Genomic DNA, 22,259 nt, shown 5'->3' on the forward strand with positions numbered 1-22,259 from the left:
GCTAAGAGTGATGGACCCCCTCTGTCCACAAAGTGTGAATTATGTACAATATTGCATATAACTATGGAGCCGCTTCTCTCACATGAATGGAAGGGTTCTCATTACAGCTGGCTGTTTCCTGGCACTCATTTGGGTCTCAATCTAAGACAAGCTCCTATGTCTTTTTCCCCTCCTTCTCAGTAGAAATATAGGAAAGGATCACTTGAACAAATAACTGGACACTACATCACCAGTTCTGGACTTCTGATCTCCTTCATTATTGTCTCTGTTCATGGTATCCTGGGGGCAATGCAGGAGGGTCCAGAACTAGAACAAGGATCCTGAACTATGTGCTGGATGACTGATACCTCTGCCTGCCTCTTGGAGGGTTGTCCTTGGGGTCCGCAAGCACACGATGTTCCATGGAAGAATAATCTTCTCCTCCTCCTCCTCAAACTCTTTTGGTCTGAGGTCCAGCTGAGCTTTGGCATTACCCTTGCTGAAATATGGTCAACGAAGGACAGAAAGATGATGGAGAGGATGACAAAATCCATCAGCTTATGGGAATCACATCCTGGGTGAATTAGGAATATAAACTGCCTTCTACAACATCTTACCACTGATCCATCTAGCTAAGTATTATCTACACCAGAATGGGAAAAAATGTTGGCCTGGTGAGCCAGAACTTTATCTCCCCCCACCTCAAGGGCCAATTTTGACAGGTGGGTAGGGGTGGGGGAGGGGTCTGCTTTGCCAGTGCATTCCCCCCATGAGAAACATGCTGGCAAAGACTCACTCAGCAATACTGAACTCTCAGCATATCAAATGGCATTACCCAGTGATGTCTGTTGATTGGTAGGTGGACATGGTTTGGGGAAAATGGCCTCACAGGCCAAATTGGACCCCCTGATAGTTCAAGACTGGTCTGAGGGCCAGAAGTTCCCTACCAGTGATCTGTAGGAACAGCTCTGTGGGTTGTGAGACATGAGTCTCAGCCCTACCTGGAGATGTCAGGGATTGAACCTGGGACACTGGGACCTTTTGCATGCAAACAAAGCAGTAAGTGACAGGGATTGCTTTGGGTGAAATTTTAGTTGCCTTTGGGGACTTGGAAACACAAATGGAATCCAAGGACAGCATCCCTTTTTCAGGTCTGCAGTTAAGGAGACCACCAGGATGCTGGAGACTATAACTACCCTTGAATGTACTCCTGTGTTATGCCTTGGGAGGGCATTGGTGATGCTTCTTGTGGTTTGTTCTGGTATTATTTATTGTTGTTAACAGGGCTGGCACCAGGCATGACTGGGCCCTTGGGCACCAGCCTGCCCCAGGTGCACGGCTCTTGCCTGTTCCACCTACCTCTCTCTCCTGTCTTTTGCTGCTGCGTGCGCTGTGTGCACAGGGCTGCCATCAACCAAGATGGTAATAGAGGCTTCTCTAAGGGGCTGATGTCCGTGCTGCCATCTTGGTTGATGGCATGCATGCACGGTATACTATGTGCACACGGACACGCTCGCACATGCCTGCCATCAACCAAGATGGCAGCAGGGACATCAGCCCCTTAGAGAAGCCTCCACCGCCATCTTGGTTGATAGCAACCCTGCACGTGCAGCGCATGCAGCAGCAGAAGACAGGAGAGAGAGGTAGGTGGAGTGAGCGAATGGGTGGGTGGCCTGAAAATTCCCTCCCTGCGATCAGCATCAGCAAGCCTGAGGCAGATAGCGGAAGAGGAGAGCTACTCCCCCACCTTAATGAGGGGCCCTTCAGGGGGCCCTGTGGGCCACAAGGCCCTCAGCCAGAGCCTGACCTGGCTGTCCTTTGGCACCGGCCCTGGTTGTTAACATTATATTACCTATTGTACTGCACTTAGCAGGAAGTTAATATTCTAAACTGCTGGAATATGGGTTTTTTAAAAATGTTTACATTACATGGGGGGGAAGGCTCTGCCAGAATGCTTTGCAATCTAATCAAACTGATACAAAAAGAAGGGATAGTGGAGGAAATCAGATAACAAGCAAATGCCATGCTCAGGTATGTTCATTTTTAAAAAAGAGACTAGATGGAATGGTCACTGATGGAATTGGTTCAAGGAGGAAGAAGACCCACAGTTTATGGTCCCAGCCAGGTTTATGGAGAAGGTCTAGTGGGCCTCCCACTCCCCTTCAGACCACTGCCATGGCCACTGAAACAGTCTCTTCTGGGAAGGAAGAGTTTAATGGTTGTTGGTCCAAGCTAAGCTTATGGAGAAGGTCTTGCTATCTCCCCGTTTCCTTTGGACCACCGTCCACCAGTGGAGTCCATTGTAGGAAAGAGGAGAGCTATGGCAGTTAATCCCAGACAGGCTCATGGAGAGGGCCTGTCTCCCTGTTCAGTCGAAACCAGGCAGGTGCCTTGAGAGGGTCTAAATGTCCTTCCTTCTCTTTCTGACAGCTGACAGATGCAGTGGCCACCGATGGAATCTGTTCTGGTTGGGAGGAGCTCAGTGTATGGTGAAGGTCTGCCTGCCTCTCCATCCTCTTCTGATAGCTCTCAGGTGGAATGATCTCTACTGGAGTCTGCAGGAAGGAGTTGGTTCCTACTGGTAGTTCCTCCCAGACAGTCTCATGCAGTAAGCTGTATTGTGTTATTTTCCCCTTCTGAGAGGTGTCAGGGGCAATGGCCACTGATTGAGTATGTTCTGGGGAGGATGAATGCAATGGCCTTTGGTCCAAGGTGGGCTTTTGAAGGGAGTCTAGCTGTCTCTTCTTCTGGAAACTGCCTGGTGGAATGGGCACTAATAGAGTTGGAGAGCTGCAGGGTGGAATGGCTGCTTTGATGGAGGACCCCAGTGGTGGTTTCTTCCGAGCAGGTTCACACAGAGGACCCAGGTATTTCTCCTTCCCCTTCTGATGGCTTTCATGTTCAATAGCCACTGATGGCACCTGTGCTGTGAAGGAGGAGCCCAATGGCTGTTGGCCCAAGCAAGATTCATGGAAATAGTTGAGCGGTTTCTCTCTCTCCTCCTGTTGACTGCATGGTGGAATCAGGACTTGAGAAGAGCCTAACTGTGGTTGCTCTAAGGCAGGTTCATGGGGAGGGACTGGATATGTCTCTCTTGCCTTCTGATAGCTTCCAGGTGCAATGGCAACTGATGGGGTCTGCTCTCTAAAGGAGGAGCTCAATGGCTGTTGGTCTAAAACAGACTCACTGAGATAATCTAGGGTTTTCCCACTTCCATTCTGATAGCTGGGTGATGGAATAACCACTGGTGGTATAAGTTCTTTAGGAGAGAAGCCCAATGGTAGTTGTTCCTGGACAGGCTCCTGGAGAGGGCCTGGTTCCCTATTCATTCCCTTCTGACAGCTGTCATGGGGAGCTGTCACCACTGATGGTCTCTGTTCTGGAAGGAGTCTAATGACAGATCAATCCAGGCTCTTGAAGAAGACCTATCTGTCCTTCCTTCCCTTTTGAAAATTGCACTAAGGAACGGCCCTTGGTGAAGTCTGTTCTGGGATTTATTATAGTTCTCTATGCAAGATTTGCAACAACTGTCAACATTGTGATGTCGTGTGAGTGTGGTTGATGAGTGTGAAGGTTTTGGACATCAGTAGTTTTTGTTGACCTTGGTCATTGTTGCATGAGGAGATGTGTTGTCATGGGAGATGGAGGGCTGTTGGGCAAGCCCTCTGTTTTGATGCTACATGTAAGCTGAACAGGAACCATATGGTTTGCTATGCCAATTCTTGGATAGTGAAAGACCTGAATGATCACCATTTCGCTGGGCTTGCTTGTGCTGGTAGCTGTGGTCAAGACTGGATCCAGGTTTGACAGGATCCTAGGCAGAGTTTCCTCTGGTAGTCTCCCTCTTTCTGAACCCTGGCAGACATACTTGGATATGGTGGCAGTGCTCTGATCAGAGATGGCTTGGTCTTGCCTTTGAATTTACCACAATTCCTTAGAGTGGCATTGTGGGAATGTAAATGGTGGCTAGATCCAGAAGCCTAGTGCTGCTCAGAGTGCCAGCCCTCCCCTCAAAAGTGGGGGGAGGCATTAGTTGTGGACACTGTTGGGTTTACTGGGACTTTGGCAGTTATGGTGAATATTGCTTTATATGGAATTCTAGAAGCTTTTTGTGGTGCCATGTGGCTCTGGCTAAGAGGTGTTTATGTCTAGTGTGATTGCCACCGGTGGCATACATGGCATTTTTGGTCTACCGTGCAATGCAGCAACAAAAACTTTATCTGAATACTCAGTGTTTCCCCTCAAATCAGTCATACATTTAGAGTATGACAAAAGAGAATTTCTCAAATTTGATGGATGATGGTGTCAGTGTGACATAAATTACAAATAACTGACTTCCAATCTCTTTCATAATTGCCTCTGCTCCTGGTATCCGGGGGGCATGCAGGAGGGTCCAGAACCAATGGAAAGATCCTGAAACAAGGGCAGGCCCAGTGATACCTCTGTCTCTTGGGTGGAAGATGAGGGTTGTCATTGGGGGCAGCTAGTATGGGTTGCTCCACAGGCATCTGCTCTGTGATCTCCTCTCAGCTGCAGCCCAGTTGGGTTCTCTTGTCACTACCATGGCTGAAATATGGGGAAAGGCCAGAGATGGATGGACAAATGATGGAGAGAATGACAAAAGCCCTGCCCGCAATGTCCCCATGGATACTGTTCCCCCAGCTCTGTCCCCAACCATCCCCCTGTTGAGCAGAGAAGGTCTATAGAGCGCTTCTACTCACATTTGCTTGAACATGAGTAGAACCCAATCTGGGACCTTGACAAAGCAGGGGTCTCGAATGCACAAGGCACCCTACTCTCAATCAAGTGAATGCAAGTAGAAGACCCCTGCAGACCATCCGTGTTCAGCGGCTGGTCGTGATCTGAAAGGGAGGGGTGTTGGCATGAGTGAGGATGTTGGGGATGGGGCTTGATGCTAACCCCTGTTCACAGTTGGAGCAAATGCCTGAATATGCCTATTGTCTGTCCGCAGTCTGCTATTGGGGATCACATCCTGGATGTTTGGGAACATAGGAAGCTGCCTTCAGTCAGATTATTGGTCCATCCAGTGCAGCATTATCAAGTCTGATAGGCAGCCACTATCCAGTGTTTCTAGCTTTTCCAGCCCTTTCTGGCAATGCCAAGGATTGAACCTGGGACCTTTTGCATGCAATGCATGCACTTAACAACTGAGCTACAGGGACTGCTTTTGGGTAGGCCTCAATTGCCTATGGGGATATGCCACAAAGATTAAACCCGAGGGCAGCAACCCTCTTTGAGGTCTGCAATGAGGAGACCACCTGGATACTGGAGACTATTGCCAACCTTCAGTGTCCTCCTATATTATGTCTTGCTACTTAACCTTTGTTCTGATCATATTACGAATTGTTGTTACTTTTAATATTACACTACATGTATGGGACTTGACGGAATTTTAAATGCTTAAATTACAGGCAAGTCTACCAGAATGAGTTAAAATCTAAGGGTTGTCTCTAACTAAGTCCTACTCAGGGCAGACAAACTGAAATTAATAGGACTAAGTTAGTCATGTCCATTAAGTTCAATGGATCTCCTCTGAGTAGGACTAGCACAAAAAGGGGCAATGGAAGAACGAAGAAAACAAGCAAATGCAGGGCTCAGATGTGTTCTTTTTTAAAAGGACACCAGATGGAATGGCCATTGATGGAGTTGGTTCTAGAAGGGAGGAGTCCCAAAGCTACTGGTTCCAGCCAGGTTGGTGGAGAAGGTTTAGCTTCTGTCCCTCCCCTTCTGACAGCTCCCAGATGGAATGGTCACTGATGGTCCATTTTGGAAAGAGAAGCCCAATGGCAGTTACTCCCAGAGAGGTTCATGGAGAGGGGCCAAGTGTCTGCCCCCTACCTCCTGACCTTTGCCAGGTATAACACCCACGGACGAAGCCTGTTCTAGGCAGGAGGAGCCCAATGGCAGTTGATACCAGACAGGATCATGAAGTGGGCCCAAGTGACACCTACAATGCGAAATGGCCCCCGGTGACATCTGTGAGGAGCCAGGCACGTGGAGAGAGTCAGGCTGTCTCACCACCCCTTTGTGATAACTGTCAAGTTCAATGGGCTCTGGTGGAGTCTGCAGTAGGTGAGGAGACCCCAACGGTGGCTGGTCCCAGAGGGGCTCATGAAGTGGACCTAACTGCCTCTCCCTCCACTTCTGACTGCTGCCAGGGGCAACAGACACTGATGGAATCTGCTCCTGTTGGGAGGAGCCAGGTGTATACAGAGGGTTCTGCAGTCTCTCTTTCCACTTGTAAGAGCTGCCAAATTCAATGGGCTCCGGTGGAGTTTGCAGTAGGAAGGAGGACCCCAACGGTGGTTGGTCCCAGAGAGGCTCATGAAGTGACCCTACTGGCCTCTCCCTCCCATCCTGACAGCTTCCAGGTGCAGTGGCAACTGATGGAGTCTGCTCTGGTTGGGAGGAGCCAGGTGCAAGGAGGTGGTCATACTGTCCCTCTTTCCATTTGTGAGAGCTTCCAAACTCAGTGGGCACTGCTGGAGTTTGCAGTAGGAAGGAGGAGCTTAATGGTGGTTGCTTCCAGACAGGCTCATGGAGATGGCCTAGAAATGTATCCATTCACTTCCGACACCTGCGTGGTGGAATGACCATGGGTGGAACTGGCTGTGTTCCAGAGGAGTCCAATGCTGGTTGGTTCCATACAGGCTCATGGATAAGACCTGGCTCTTTATCCATGCCCATCTGATAGCCGTGAGGTGGAGGTATCAGTGATGGAACCCGTTCTACAGAGGAATGCAATGATGGTTGCTTCCACACAGGCTCATGAAGAGGACCTGGCTCTCTGTCCATTCCATTCTGATAACGACCATAGGGAACAGCTATTGATGATACCCATTCTGGAACGGAAGAGCCCAATGATGGCTGCTTCCCCACAGGCTTGTGAAGAGGTCCTGGCTTTCTGTTCTTTCCATCCTGATAACTTCCATAAGGAATGGCCATCGATGGTGTCCATTCTGGGAGGGAGGAATCCAAAGACAGTTGCTTCCCGACAGGCTCATGAAGAGGGCCTGGTTCTCTATTCTTTCCATTCTGATAATTTCCATAGGGAATAGCTACTGGTGGTGTCCTTACTGGGACGGAGGAGCCCAGTGATGGCTGCTTCCCCACAGGCTCCTGAAGAGGACCTGGCTCTCTCTGCATTTCATTCTGATAACTTCCATAGGGAATAGCGATTGATGGTGTCCGTTCTGGGAGGGAGGAGCCCAATGATGGTTGCTTCCCCACAGGCTCCTGAAGAGGACCTGGCTCTCTGTTCTTTCCATCCTGATAACTTCCATAGGGATTGGCCATCGATGGTGTCCGTTCTAAGAGGGAGGAGCCCAACAACCATTACTCCCAGCCAGGCTCATGAAGAGGGCTTGACTGCCTCTCCCTCCATCCTGACAGCTGTGTGATGGAATGCTCACCTGTGGAGTCTCTTCGGGATTTATTGTGCTTCTCTATGCAAGATTTGCAACAACTGCCAACATGATGTTATATGAGTTTGAAGGATCTGGGCATCACTAGTTTTTGTTGACCTTGGTCATTGTTGCATGAGAAGATGTGTTGTCATGGGGCATGGAGGGCTGTTGGGCAGTCCTTTGTTATGATGCAACATGTATGATGAGCAGGAACCACATTGCTTGCAATAGTAATTATTGGATACTGAAGGTGGGCCTGGAATATTACCATTTCACCTGCTTACTTGTGTTGACACCTGTGGTAACTATTGCTTTATCTGGGGTTGCTGTGGCTATTTGTGATGTCATGTGGTTTGTGGCCCTTGGTCTGGTGGAGCTCCTCTTCATACCAGTTTACCCAGGCTTTGAGCTCAGCAGAGGGGACACTTCTCACTGTTCTCCCAGTGAATGCTGCTTGGTCTGTGGGGATGTGGGGTAGGACCTTCTCTGTGGTGGTGTCCCAGCTATGGAACTTCCTTCCACTGGTAGCTTTGATGGGTACCTCTTTGCTGAGCTTCCATCACCAGCACAGACAATTTCTCCTCACATTCTTATGGTGGATTTAGTTAGCCTCATGTAGATCAGAGAAATGTGTTGTTGCAATAGTATTGTGCCTATTTACTGAACTTCTCCACAAGACCAGAACTCTCAGGGTGTTCTCAGCCCATTCTTCTAATACAGAAAACATGGTTGAGAGCCACCCTTGGTCTCCGATATTGGACCTAACAGCCCTAGCTCATCATAAGGTAGGATTGAGGACAGCCTCTCCCTTCCCAAACCCTCTTAGAAACACATTAACTATTCTCAGCCTCTTCCTTGGAGATGTCTGATTCTCTTTTTGCTCTGTCCTTCATCCCCTTTCTTCCACTTTATCTGGGGTTTATGAAACAGGAACAAGCCCTCCCACCGGAATCTTTTTCAGCCGGAGGGCCACGTTCCCCTCTGGGCAACCTTCTGGGGTCCATAGGCAAGTGATGGGCAGAAGCAAAAGAGGGCAGAACAATGAATGCAAATTTTACCTTTCTACAATAGGCTAGTTTCTATACGCATCTTTCTTCATACTCCATCCACACAAACAAGAAGCATTATTGGAGTTTAAAGACCCTTTTCAGTCAGGCAAAAGCACTCCAGAATGGCCCAAAGCAGGGCTGGTGAGGGATGTGGCCAGGGGTGGTGAATCTTTGGCACTCCAGTTGTTGTTGTCATCCCCAGCAAGCATGGCCCATGGGCAGAGATGATGGGAGTTGTGGTTCAGCAACATATGGAGTGCCAAAGGTTCGCCACCCCTGGATATGGCCCAGGGTAGGAGCATGGCCTGCAGAGAGGTCCAAGGGCCAGATAGAGAAGCCTGGAGGGCTGCACCTGGCCCCCAGGCCTAAGGTTCCTTATCCCTGTTCTAACCTCTTGCAGCACACCTGGACTTGATTCCAAACAGCTGGTGTGGCTAGGGAGGAATAAGCCTCAGCATCTGCTCCAGATTTACCAGTGTCTGTTTAAAAAAACAACCTTGTGTTTGGGATTTAAACACCACAGTATTTTGATTGACAGCTATATTGATTGGTATGTAAACTGCTTTGTGACTATATATGGTGAAAAGTGATGTATAATGATCAGAAATAGTAACTGGCACCATTTCTTATATATATACATTTTTAATTATTTTTGCATTCATTAAGAATAAAGAAATGAAAAACACGAGAGAGAGAAAACCTGCTAGTTCACATTAACAAAACATTTAAACATCTATACATCCATAATAGTTTACACATATACTGTAGATCACTGCATGCCATCCGAGTATCCAAATATGTATTCAGACGAAGCTGGTATTTATAAAAAGGTTGCTCAAATGAGACAAAGGTGCTTAGGTCATCAAACTATTGCAGAATAGTTGGTGGATATTTGTCACTCCAGGCTCGAAGTACAAGTCTTTTAGTGACCATTACAGCACATAGAGTTCATTCTTGATGCCCTGCCATTAATCCCCATATAATAGGAATATAATTTAAAAGCACATAGATATCCGCAAAATTAAAGGATTTCACCAATACAAAATTAATATGAACTGGCACAATTCCTTGTGGCACACGTAACATATTGGTTCACTCTGCAATGCATCAATAAGAAAAAACTGGATGAGAATAGTCTGTATTTCCCTTCTAGGGCTCAGCCATTCTAAGCCGTACTCTGGTGTTCAATTTCACCCACACAGCATTATGTGAAGGAGAGCAAGGGTATGCTTGCTAGCCCCACCGTCTCCATCACATCCCTGTGCCCGGCCCCACCACGCTTCAGGAATCAGACAGTGGATGTCTGCACCGGAGAGCTTGCTGTACTCACATAGGCTCCCTGCACAGTTTAGAAACCTGCATGATTGCAAAGCAGGCTCCCCTCTTCAGACCTTCACCTTACCCACCAATGTGTGGCTAGGAAGCACTGAGGCTGGCCCACTGAGGCAAACAGGGCACTGCCCCATCAACCTCAGCCTGCCCTCAGCCATCCACCACCTGCCTGTCTTCTTCCTGCAGCCAGTCCAGGGGATGGCCCTGCCTATCACCTTCCTCCTCTTTGGACTCAAGAGTTGCCCTTGTAGAACTCAACAGGGAAGAAGATGGGGAGAAACGTAGCTCTGCCTCTCATTGGCTCTGGCACCACCTACTGTTGGCCTCTGCCTTCTGTGCTACCAGTCCCAATGGGCACCAGCTATGGGCACTGCTGGAAGGTGGTGGGCTCTGGGGGATGATCCAATGGCTGGAGCGGAGCCTGAAAGTTCAGATTTGCTCTCTTCCTCTTTGCACTACTGCAATCACATGAGGCCTGTAACAACTCAGTTGCACTTATGTCACTTCAAGACCTGGTACCTGAATTTAATTGCTTTCATCTTCCCTCCTGCCTTTTGTATTACTGTATGTCTGTTAGATTGTGAGCCTGCAGGCAAGGGACTGTCTTATCTTTTCATCACTATACAGTCCTCGGAACACATATTATATTCCCTCTGTCATGTCATGCTGCTGATAAATTGGTCTGTGATAACTTATGCCACAAGAAATGTATTGAAGGGTTGTAGCTCAGTGGTGGACCATCTGCTTTGCATGCAGAAAGTCCCAGGTTCAGCCCCTGGCATCTCTATGTAGGATTGGGAGATACGCTAGTCTGAAACCCAGGAAAGCCACTGCCAGTCAGTGTAGTGGCCTAAATGGATCAATGATCTAACTCAGTATAAGGCAGCTTCCTATGTTCCTTTAAAGTGCCATGAACCTCTTCCTTGGCTGTGTGGCAACTAGGAGCTTGAAACAGAGAGATCACAGCACCCCCAAGTGGCCTAAGCCAGAATCCTAGACTGCAGTTGTTTTATAAAGTGCACGTTGTACTAATACAAAGAGCATTAATATGATAATATAGCTGAAAATATAAGAATATGTGTGTGATAATGTAAGAATATACACAATGTGATCAGTGGTGCAGCTACTGCTGCAGTTCAGGGTGCCACAGCCTGGGTGGAGGGAAGTTACAACCACCCAGAGAGTGCAGATGATGGGGGCAGCTGCAAACAGGCTTTACTTCAGCATCTGGGCTGGCATGGGCATACCAGGGCCCACCAGTGCTGGTACTGGTCACCAATGCATCTGTTCTTTCTTATTCTTAAAAATATCTTACAGACGGGGGATGGACAGCTGGCCTGGTACATGGTTACAAATGCTCATTTCATGATTTTTACTTTAAAAATATGCTATCCTTTTCTACAACAAAATGATGCTTATTCCCAAGTAAATGAGATTAGCATAAGGGCAGCAGAAGCAAGCTCTTATTTTATTCCTGTAGTCACGATGGTGCTAGGATTGTAGTGAGTTTAAAATGAGAAACTGCCAGAGCGTGGAAGATTACTTTTAAAAAGTAATAAATTACAGTTACATGGCCCAAAAAGTAGTAATTACCATTGCAATTACAATTGCTCTGAAAGTAACTGATTACTTTTCCTCAAAAGTAATCATTGCAATTACATTTCAGTTACTTTTCTTAAAAAACGCCTACAAGGTGCTGGCCTTGGCTGCTGCACATCTGTTCTGACCTTTAAAGCCCTAAACGGCCTTGGACCAATGTACCTGAGGGACCACTTACACCCATATGTACCTGCCCGGGATTTAAGATCATCTGCCTCTGGTCTCCTCTGCGTGCCTGGAGTGAAAGACATTAGATTGAGAGGCACGCGGGAGAGAGCTTTTTCAGCTGTGGCCCCCAAGCCATGGAACCAAGAAGTCCGCTCTGCTCCCTCCCTGATGGTTTTCCGGAGACTTCTGAAAATGACCTTGTTTACAGAGGGCCTTTGGGAGGGACTGAACATAGACCCTGACACTGATTTGATGCCGTCTACGTTAAATTTTATCCTTGTGGTCCCTTTTAGTACAACATTAAAAATAAACACACACATACAGAGGTAGTAGAATAATTCTTTTTATCCATAAGATAGCAATTGTGGTTTCTCCACTGGTAAGGGAGATGGGGAGGGAGGCAGAAGCCACTAATCAGATCTTTGCATGTCAAACCAAGTGCAACCCCACCTCCTCAGCCAGCAAGCATAATCTCTCTCACTTAACCGCCTCCCGGACCCTGCCCTGCCACCAACTAAGGGACACTCACCGAAGCAAACATTTCCCTGAGATGCAAAAAAAGTTAAAATACTGCAAATGCAACACAGTAGCCAGAGAGGGTGGTGGAGGCCACTTTGTGTGCCATGTGCAAACACAGTATTCACACACACACACGTTGTCATCTTTCACCTCCACAGTTCTTTATCTCCATTCTGCTGCTGCCTCCTTCTCCTCCTTTATCCATGTCCTTGCCCTCCGGCTCCTTTTTCCCTCCACTCCATTCTTCACCACCACCATCCATATTTTTAAACATTTGTTTTCTCCACTCCACCCTGTCTCTCTCCACCTCCTCCCTCGTCGCCTCCTCCCCACCCACAGAGCATGAGGAAAGAGCAACGCTGCACAGAAGCCCAGTTTGAGGCACATGATTTTCATCCACAAATCAGAGCAGAAGACTCCCCTGATTTCCCCCCCCCAAGTCATGCCCAAAAGTAATGCTAGAAGCATTACAATTACTCCACAAAAGTAATAAAATTACTCTCAGTTCTATTACAATCAAATTACCCACTAGTTCCTCAAAAAGTAATAAATTACAAGTAATTTGTTGCTTGTAACAAATTACTTCCAAGCTCTGGGAACTGCACATGCTCAGAGTCTTTTTTAACAATCAGGGTTGACAACCTTTTTTTATTGTTCTAACACACTGGGAGTGTAGAAGCACTTGTAAAACATGGAATGGGGGGCAGAGAGAGAGAGATTAGAAATGTTAATTGTATGCTTCATAAATGAAGTAATACATATAGCTATCTAAAGCTTGCACTCTCTCTCTCACACACACAAACATGCTTTGGGGCTACTTTTGGATGTGTAGTCATTAGATATTTTTCCTTTACCTGTGGGTGAGCTTTATGCTCACTTAAATTTTAATGTATGTTACAAGAATTGTTGATTTATTTTGTGTTATGTTGTAGCGATATACATTTGGGGCATTTGATAGCTGAAGGGGACTGTTCCTGGCAACCTGGATATCACTAGACTGAAGAATGTTTTTAAACTGCAGCTGTGTTTTAGAACGTTTTAAAACTGTTTGCTAAGGGTGCTGAGAGTTGTTAGGAGACCCTTATTCCTCCCATAGAGCTATAATTCTCCAAGTGGTTTAACAGTCAGTCGCTCTTTCCAGGAAACTCTGAGAACTGCTGTTCTGAGGGGAATAGGGGTCTCCTAACAACACTCAGCACCTTTCACAAACTACACTTCCCAGGATTATTTGAAGGAAGTCATGATTGTTTAAAGTAGAATAAATGTATGATGTGAATGTAGCCCTAAGAAGAAATGTGGAATGCTCCCTCTGGAGAGAAAAGACTAGGCTTTGACCGTATTGGCAGAGTTGCTGGAAAGCCCATGTGCAGCTTCTCCATGTCTCTTTGCTGAGACACAGGATTGAGTGATTATCTCCCTCCTTTTTGAGGAGCAGAAAACTGCACATAGGGGGCCCTAGAAAGATCTCTTGCCACCAGGCAGTTCGCCTCTTTTAGCAGGTTGTGTAGACTGGAGGATTATAGAGCATTTGGCATCATCACAAAGCCAAGTGCTCTAAAGGCACTCTTATTTCTCTGCTTTTCTTTTTTTGGTCAAGGCCAATAAGCTACTCCTAAGCAGGACCTCAGGAACAGAAGAGCCACCCTGCTCTTCTCTAGAAAGGAGAGCAAAAAAAAAAAAACACCCCCCTAGAAGGTTCCTTCCTATAATCCTTTTTATGATCAGCCTGCCTTCTTCCTGAAAAGGGGTTCACCCTTTTTGGTCTACTCCACACAGCCTGCTGACCAAAAAAACTACCATTCTGCCTGGCCATTATATAACATGTAATAAAATGAATGTTACTTGTATGTGTATATTTTTCTCACTCTGTTCCTTTTATATCATAATTCTTTGATTGTAAGCCAATATTATAACCTGCCGTGAGCACTTTGGCAGACAATGTGTTATGGACAATTAATAATAAATATCCCCTTACCCCCCTTACCCAAAAAATCAGAACAGTTCCTTCATACAATGCTTTTAAGTCAGAAAGAAAGACAGACAAACAGTAAGAATATTTTGTCCTGGTGCACTATATTGAAAATACTCAAATGAAACACAAACCCAGATTCCAAAGTTCTGTATTTTTCAAAATAAAGATCACACATTGTTTAGAGACAATCTACACAAGAGTTACAAAAAATAGTTGCCCAGGCATAAGCATACACAGGTTTGTTAATTATACACATATGGTTACAAGTGTGCTTGCAAAAAGGTTCATTGGAAATATACACAAGGCTCTGTAAATGTACACCGTGTAGTGTTACAATTCTATATTCAAACAAGGAAAATTGACAGTATGTTACATTCACTTACAAGTAGACAAAATGCAAAATACAGTTTATCTTCTGTACAAAAAGGCAAAGTGATTCACACTTTACAAGGTGAAAGGGGGACTCTGATTGTAAAGGAATACTAGGGGTGGGTTGTACTTTTCTGCACTTTTTTACTGCCACAAAATAAGTAAAACATTACTTTTTTTTTTTAAGAGTCAAATAAACACTATTTTTGAACTGAATCATTTGTGTAGAACATTTAGAAAGGATTGCTACTCTCTTGACTAGGTGACAAATAAAAAACCAAGCATTTCTTTTAAACATTAACCAGGCTGTATAAAGAGAACATTTCCTTCGAAAGAAAAAAATTTACTTCTGGTTGAAATTACAATTTACAATATACAACACTATATGCTACGACCATAAAAGGGGTGAATATACACTGAAATGCACGGGGTTTGCTAATTTATTTTCTTACCAAAAATGGGTTTATGTTGATTCAAACTTCTCCACATTTACATTACAGAGGTTTACAAATGTACAATTGTACAATCAAAAGTATGTTCCACTACTAGGGTACATTATAGATACAGATTAGACATCAAAACAAGAAAATACTACAAATTTTTATATATGCAAAGTCTACACCAAGTATACACTATATATTTATAGAAGCAAGACCAAAGTTGAGTTGGATTTTTTCTCTACATGCTAAATAATAATAATAAAAAAATGCCTCTGTGTTAACAGAAGAAACTGGAGTAGGCAGTAACCACACACCCGCCATCTACTTTAAAAACTTTCTTGGTGTGCATGTTCTCTCCCAATATTGACTGCTAAGGTTAGTTCTTTAGCATGTTAATATTAAGAAAAAAGAATTTAAAAGTTTCTGAAACTTAAAAACTTATCTTAATTGAAGCTTTAGCAAATTGATTTTTTTTAATTTATAAACTGTTAAATGCAGATTTGTGCAATTTAACTAAAATTTTAAACTTCTCTTTGAGTTCTGACTAAAAGAGAACAAAACAGGCATTTTCCAAAAAGCTCTCCTTCAAGGTAGAGGAGTTAAAAATGGTATTTTCTTTAAATTCATATTAGCCACCCTGAAAGTTTCCATATTTGAAATAGTTACATCAGTGAACAAAAATGTGGCTTTCCATGTACATGTGTTGCCTATGTACAAGAATTCTATACACCACTGAAACAGCAGGGCAATTAAGTATTTAAAAAAATAATTAGTACATGTTATGCAGAATAAAATTAAAGAAATTTACAAAGGGTCTTTTTGCCTTTTTTTCTTTTCTTTTTTTTGTAATTCTCATGTCTACATTGAGCAACCATGAATATTTTCAAAGCATATATTGGAACATGAGCGGCTGCTGGTTGTAAATCCCAGGTGGTCACTGGCTCTCTTTTGTAGCTCATTGTTTCAGATGATACCATTTGGTGGTCCACAAATGGGCCCAAGGTCAACCCCATTTTTCATGTAATACTTTTCCAGCTTGGCCAAGATGTGTTTTCCATAGGTATATTTGCGAAGAGTGGCAATGTGTGGCCGGATCTACAAGATGGGAGAGTAGAGAGGAATTTAGGAACAACCCACTAACACACTCAAATGATGCTTATAAATTCTGATTACAGACAACCACTCCTGTAACCAGAGGTGTGGGTCATGGTGAATCATACATATTCTGAAATAGAGAAATGTTTGCAAATGTTTCAAACTGAGTATAAGAGGGATTGCAGCAGAGGTGAGTAGGCAATGGACTGCCTTCTCTGAGCATTGTCCTCTGATTGAATCACAGCACAATGCAACCACACGAAAACAGGAGAGGTGATTTACTGGGGAACTTCAATTTTAAAATTGTGGTTCTAAAGAAATCTGCAAGCAGTCAATTTGTTTGTTTCACCACCAAATGCATATTACTACTACATTTTCTGAACCAAGCCCATTCTCAAGAGCTATGCAAATGCTTCAATGTACATTAAAAAGTCAATTGTGACTAATACGGTTGCATAAACACACTTGTGACACTTTAAAGACCAACTGATTTATTGCCATGTAATCTTTCAAGGACTAGAACCCACTTCATCAGATCCATGAAAGCTTCTGCCCCGATAAATCAGTTAAAGGTGCTGCAAGACTCTTTGTGTGTTCACTGTAAAAGACTATCTCCCTGAAATAACAAAAAATCTTGCGACATGCTAGAGAGTAACAAATGTATTATGAAGCAAGCTTTTACAGGCTAGAGTTCACTTCATCAGATGCAAGTGGAACAGAAAACACTATACTTCCGTACTGTTTGTTGGTAATTTTCCCTTTAGTTATGGATACTGCTACTAAAAACCTGCCAAGTGTGATTTAGAAAACAAAAACTTGACAAAATTGGAGGCTTTCTGTTCTAGTTTGCCAATGTTTATCAGAATAAAAAAACCCTTTAAATGCACCTGTATGGGTTATTGCTGGAGCTGCCCCATGTTCTTCTAAATACCTGCAGAGACTTGTGTCCTTGTGGCTCTTCCTGACAATGTACATACGTTAACACAAGCATCACCTGACCCCTTGGGAGTTGCAGTGCTTGTGCATTAAATAGTTTTTTTCCTCCTTCAGACTATGCACAAAGAGAATGATGCAAAATAAACAAATGTGTGCAAATCTTCTTGCCTTGTATAATTTATGTAAACTTCAGAACTTCTGCTACCTTGTAAAAGAATATGGATTATAATAGGATAGATGATGGATGGATGGATGGATGGATGGATGGATATTAAATCTACAACGAACAGAAGACATAGTGCTAGCAGTAGATGGAGCAATGAAAACTTGAATTTTCCTGGTAAAATACTGTGAGTGGAATCCTCTAGACACCTTGGGTGGGCTCCCTAGGAAACTCTCTTCACCTCCTCTGCTTTCTCTCGGCTTCGCTCAGTTCACTACTATTGTCCAGTCCAGGCAAGCAGCTTACCTTGTGCATGACAATCTTTCTTTGGGCCGGCTCCGCCACATCGATCATTTTCTGTACCACATAGTTGGCGTACTGATCTTTCATCATGGTGTATAAGGCACTGTGAGGGCCATCATTCATAGTACACACCTCATCTATCAGCATGGCACGCTCAGTGCGGGACGCGTGTGTAACACATTTTTCCACAACATTGCTGCAGCAAGTAAAAAGGGCCACAGGTTATCCACATACCCAAACAGAGTACCCCAAAGCAGTCACAAAGCAGCTATCCTGCAAAATCATTTCAGGTGCTTCTTAAAATGGAGATGGATTTCCATGCTGAATGAACAGAACATTTGATTGGTGAGTCAGGCATCTCCATTGCTGTATGAGAATGTAGAATGGGAAAGTAACCTACATGGCCAAGGCTGACTTTAGCCTTTAGGATGCATGAAGCTAAATGTGGACATCATTTCTCCTTTTCCCCCACTCAAAATGCATCTACTGGCAGCATATGCTAATTTTATTTATTTATTTATTATTTCCTTGCATTTATATCCTGACTTTCTTCCTTTAAGGAATGTTGGTCCACTGACATCAGTAGCAGGATACAGAGACTAATGCCTGCACAACAGGGCTGAATACAGATGTATACAACTTTACAACATAGCATGTGTGCAGATTTGGCACCTTCAACCTGCCACAAAAGACATCTCGGCTATCAGTAAAAAGCTAGAAGTTTCCACGGTGGTGCTGAACGCACACATGCATGGCTTGCATGAGTCCTAAAGAAAATGCTCTAGGATGCATGCAGTTCCTTGAGGAAATATTAACCTTGCCCTGCCACTGCTGCCCAAGCAATATGCTAGTGTGTATTACAAACTGCACTGCAAGTTGTACCAGCCCCCTATCAACATATGAAGCAACCTTATTGTGGGGGTGGATCTGATGATACTTCTCCCCTCATCCAACCCATCACTTGGAGGGGGAGAGAGAGAGAGACAGATAAGAGAACACATGCCCTTCCTACCCTTCTATCATGCCAGCCCCACCTCATTCACCCCCTCACAAATGGAAAAGCTGAATATAGTATACACATGTAAGGGGGAACCCTATTAACTTATCCATATTTGTGTTGGCTTGCCTTTTGACAGCTGGCAGATGACATATAGTATTGGTATGTTTGCCATGTTGGGCTCCTTTCAAGGAAGGTGTGGGATATCAATAAAATAAAATAAAATAAATAGTATTGCTCCTATATTTTTTCACTGCTGTTGTGGATTTTTAGTGGCAGGTGTTTTAACAGACAGTTTTAGGAATTTTTAGATTTCATTTCTCTGTGACTATTTTGTATTAGGAGCAGTCTTAACATCTCAGATGAGGCACGGGATAAGCCAATTAAATAAATACAATCACGTGAGCTCAAATGCATATTCACCAACTAAAGGCGGTTTCACATCTAAACCACCCTGAAAACATTTATATATGGAAATAGGGCCCACTGAATCTTAGGAAGAGAAACATGTCAGGGGAGAATTAATGATTCAGAAGAAAAATTGCAAGCACAGAACATGGCTATTTCATCCAAAGTGACAAGTTAACTATGGTTTTTCAAACCAGGAAAGCAGGGAAGGAATCAGGATGTGCAAACAGAGGGGTTTGCTGCTCTGTGAAGATCTGTTGTCATTTTGGCGTTACCATCTGCAACTAGGCAACAAGCCAATAAGAACTGCAACTAGGACCACACACAGATAATGTGTATCTTCAAGAAGCTTTATTTATTTTATTTACACACTCACTCTCACTCTCCCCCTCCCTCCCTCTGCAATGAAAGTTTCCAGCATGGCCATTAAGGTAAACCGCTTAAAGTAAGTCTCCTACATTGTTCACTTCAAATTAAGAAATCCTGTTCCAGTTTGAATAATAATTCTTGATTTTGTAATAGTACATTTAAGCTGGATACTCCTCCCCACCCTCCAGTGCAATCTAGCACATATATAAATTGAGTATCTAGATAAATTTGTAACAAGGAGCATTATTACCTGGCAAATTTATGTTGACTCAGTACAAGCACATTGCCCCTAATTTCTGCCACAATCTTGCTTTTATCTTCAGGTCGTCCATGTTCAAGTACATGTTGGATAACATAGTTCCCATATTGATCCTGTTGGGCACATAAGAGCAGCACCATCAACTCTAACAGAATGCTGCGTATCAGAAATCCTTAAACTCATATTATTTATTTACAACATTTGCACCGTGCTTTTCTACCATAAGGAGCCCTCAAGGCAAATTACAATCACAACAAATTACAGTGAAATCCCGTAAGACCAAAATAAAATAAAACACACAAAAAAGAATCAAGAACAGCATTAAAAACAATAAAGGAATGCTCTGTAAAACTCAAAGGTCCAGGAAAATACTACTGTCCTAATTTGAAGACTAAAAAATAGAAGAGGAGGTGCCACAAATATTTCTGGAGAGGGTATTTCACAAAAGGGGCACCACTATATAACAGGCTTTGATCCTGGTCACCTGCTTCTGCCTAACGGTTCTAGGCAGAGACAAATAAAGCAAGGCCTCATTCAGAAGATGAGCTTTAGGAATGAGCAGGCTCATATGCAAAGATGGTTCTTCAGATAACTTGGGCTCAGGCTGTTTTAGATCTTTATAGGTTAAAACCATCACTTTGAATTGCACCTGAAAGCAGACTAGGAGCCAACAAAAATTTTTTTAATACCAGCAAGATGGTATGAATACAGTCGAACACAGTTATCAACCTAGCTGCTGAATTCTGAATGCTCTTCAGAGGTACCAAAGCACCTAGTCAAACTAGGTAATATTAACCTGGAATGAAAGTGAAGCTGTCGCTGTATATAGGACCCCAATATTATTTTTTCCCCACCCTCTCCTCCTCAGAACCTCTGGTGGTATATATAAAGATTCCCAAGTAGGCCTCCCAAATTAAACTTAAATATACATTTTTATCTTTTACCTGAAATAAGCAATCTGGCCTTAAACCATGTATACACACTTGGCATCATAGCAAGAGAATAACTGCTAGTGGCCTTGTTCACATATCACACATGGCATAATGAATGTCCGGCCTCAAACAAGTCACACTATGCACATGATTGTGGCTTGCTTGTTTCAAACAAACCATGAGTGGTAAGTAAGATTAAACAAGGGTTGTTCTTGGCTTATTTCTGGCTTATCACTCACAGTCTGAAACATTTGTTGTTATATGCCATCAAGTCAATTACGACTTATGGCGACCCTATGAATCAGCAACCTCCAAGAGCATCTGTCATGAACCACCCTGTTCAGATCTTGTAAGTTCAGGTCTGTGACTTCCTTTATGGAATCAATCCATTTGTTTGGACTTCCTCTTTTCTACTCCCTTCTGTTTTTCCCAGCATTATTGTCTTTTCTAGTGAATCATGTCTTCTCATTATGTGTCTAATGATAACCTCAGTTTCATCATTTTAGCTTCTACTGATAGTTCTGGTTTCATTTGTTCTAACACCCAATTATTTGAATCATGGAAATCAACAAAATGCAACCTGGGTTTGTGAGGTGAAAAGCCACATTATCGCTTCTCTATACTGTGTGTGACATCCATGGGGGTGGGGTACATTCATGTTTAAGCCATAGATAAACTGTGGCCTAGTGTGACATGCTAACCAAACCAGAGTTATTTAGGATTGCTGGATCCTGACCTTGAAAGGGTTCCTGGACACTGCAAGAATTACATGAAGGGAAAATTCCCAGCAAGCATGGCTTCTTTCCATAACTGCACTGGGAAAAAGCAGCATCTGGTAAGATCCTCCCATATATTTATTAACAATATCTTATTGTTAATAAAATATTTAGGAGTCTCAAGGAGTCTGGACCAGGCAAACCTAACAGTGCTCCCAAATCTCCATCCAAGCCTTTTGATAAGTATCTATGATACTCAGGATTGTGTGCATGCAATATTGTTCCATGGCAGCATAGAAATAAGAACACAGAAACAAACTGCAGAATGCAGTATAGGGTACAACATTCAGCTTCCTGAATTCACAGCTTTCATTTAAGTTTTCAGTCCTTAGGTACTGTGAAGATATTCTTGAAAAGCATGTGAGTGATGTAGGCTGAATGCTAAAGGTGCAACAAAGGTGGCTGAGATTTTATGGTTAGGTTTTTGCTATACTATCCTTGTCTCTCCTGTGCACAAATATATCATACAGAGAAACTATTCTATGCTCCTTATTGCGCATGTTTATAGGTCACAGAATTTGCACTTCAATTTGCTTTGTAGAGGTAACAAACCAGTGTTTTAATCAATGCTTAAAACAAACTAAGTGTTCAGCTTTGAAATAAATATCCAAAAAGGATTGTCTTCTGTGTCCCTTCTCTCCCCATGAAATTATATCCATTTCATCTTATTTGATACATTTTTATCCTGCCCTTCCACCAAGAGAGGGTCAGTGTACATGGCTCCTCCCCTTGATCCTTACAACAATGGTGATTAGCCCAAGGCCACTGAGCAAGCTTTAAAACTGATGAGAAACCAAGATTCCCTGGTCAAAACTGAATACTCTAGCCACTACACCTAGTAACTTTAACTGGTAACTTTAAAAACAAGGTACCTGAATTAACTTGCTTTCCTCTTCCCTCTCCGCTGCCTTTTCTTTGTGTGCTATGTATCTTAGATTGTAATCCTGCAGCCAGGGACTGTCTTATTTGTTATTAATCATACGCAAGCCACTCTTGAGAGACTTTTAAAACAATTTTGATAGTAGGACTGCCTGTTCAAAACATTGTCAGAGGACTTATCTAACTTTAAGGAGTTGTACAGAACAGAAGATTCCACCAGAATCCTGTAACTGTGATGGGGAAAAAGGAGGACCTGGAAAAACTCTACAGTCCATGCAACTCTGAGAA

General features: G+C 43.7%; 1 protein-coding gene across 10 annotated transcripts in view; it reads right to left on the reverse strand.

Annotated features, from left to right (window-relative positions):
* Positions 1–14,177: 14,177 nt before the first annotated feature.
* PUM1 (pumilio RNA binding family member 1) overlaps positions 14,178–22,259 on the reverse strand; it is a 71,070-nt gene continuing 62,988 nt past the window's right edge. For all 10 annotated transcript variants that reach the window (XM_061596141.1, XM_061596148.1, XM_061596142.1 and 7 more), the window contains exons 20-22: positions 19,376–19,497; positions 17,355–17,547; positions 14,178–15,949 (exon numbers count right to left, since the gene is read on the reverse strand). In XM_061596141.1, the coding sequence (XP_061452125.1) occupies positions 15,818–15,949; positions 17,355–17,547; positions 19,376–19,497 (447 nt within the window). In that variant the 3' untranslated portion in view covers positions 14,178–15,817. The remainder of the gene's footprint in view (positions 15,950–17,354; positions 17,548–19,375; positions 19,498–22,259) is intronic.

This window comes from Rhineura floridana, chromosome 15 (genome assembly GCF_030035675.1).
Source record: "Rhineura floridana isolate rRhiFlo1 chromosome 15, rRhiFlo1.hap2, whole genome shotgun sequence".
Taxonomy (NCBI): Eukaryota; Metazoa; Chordata; class Lepidosauria; order Squamata; family Rhineuridae; genus Rhineura; species Rhineura floridana.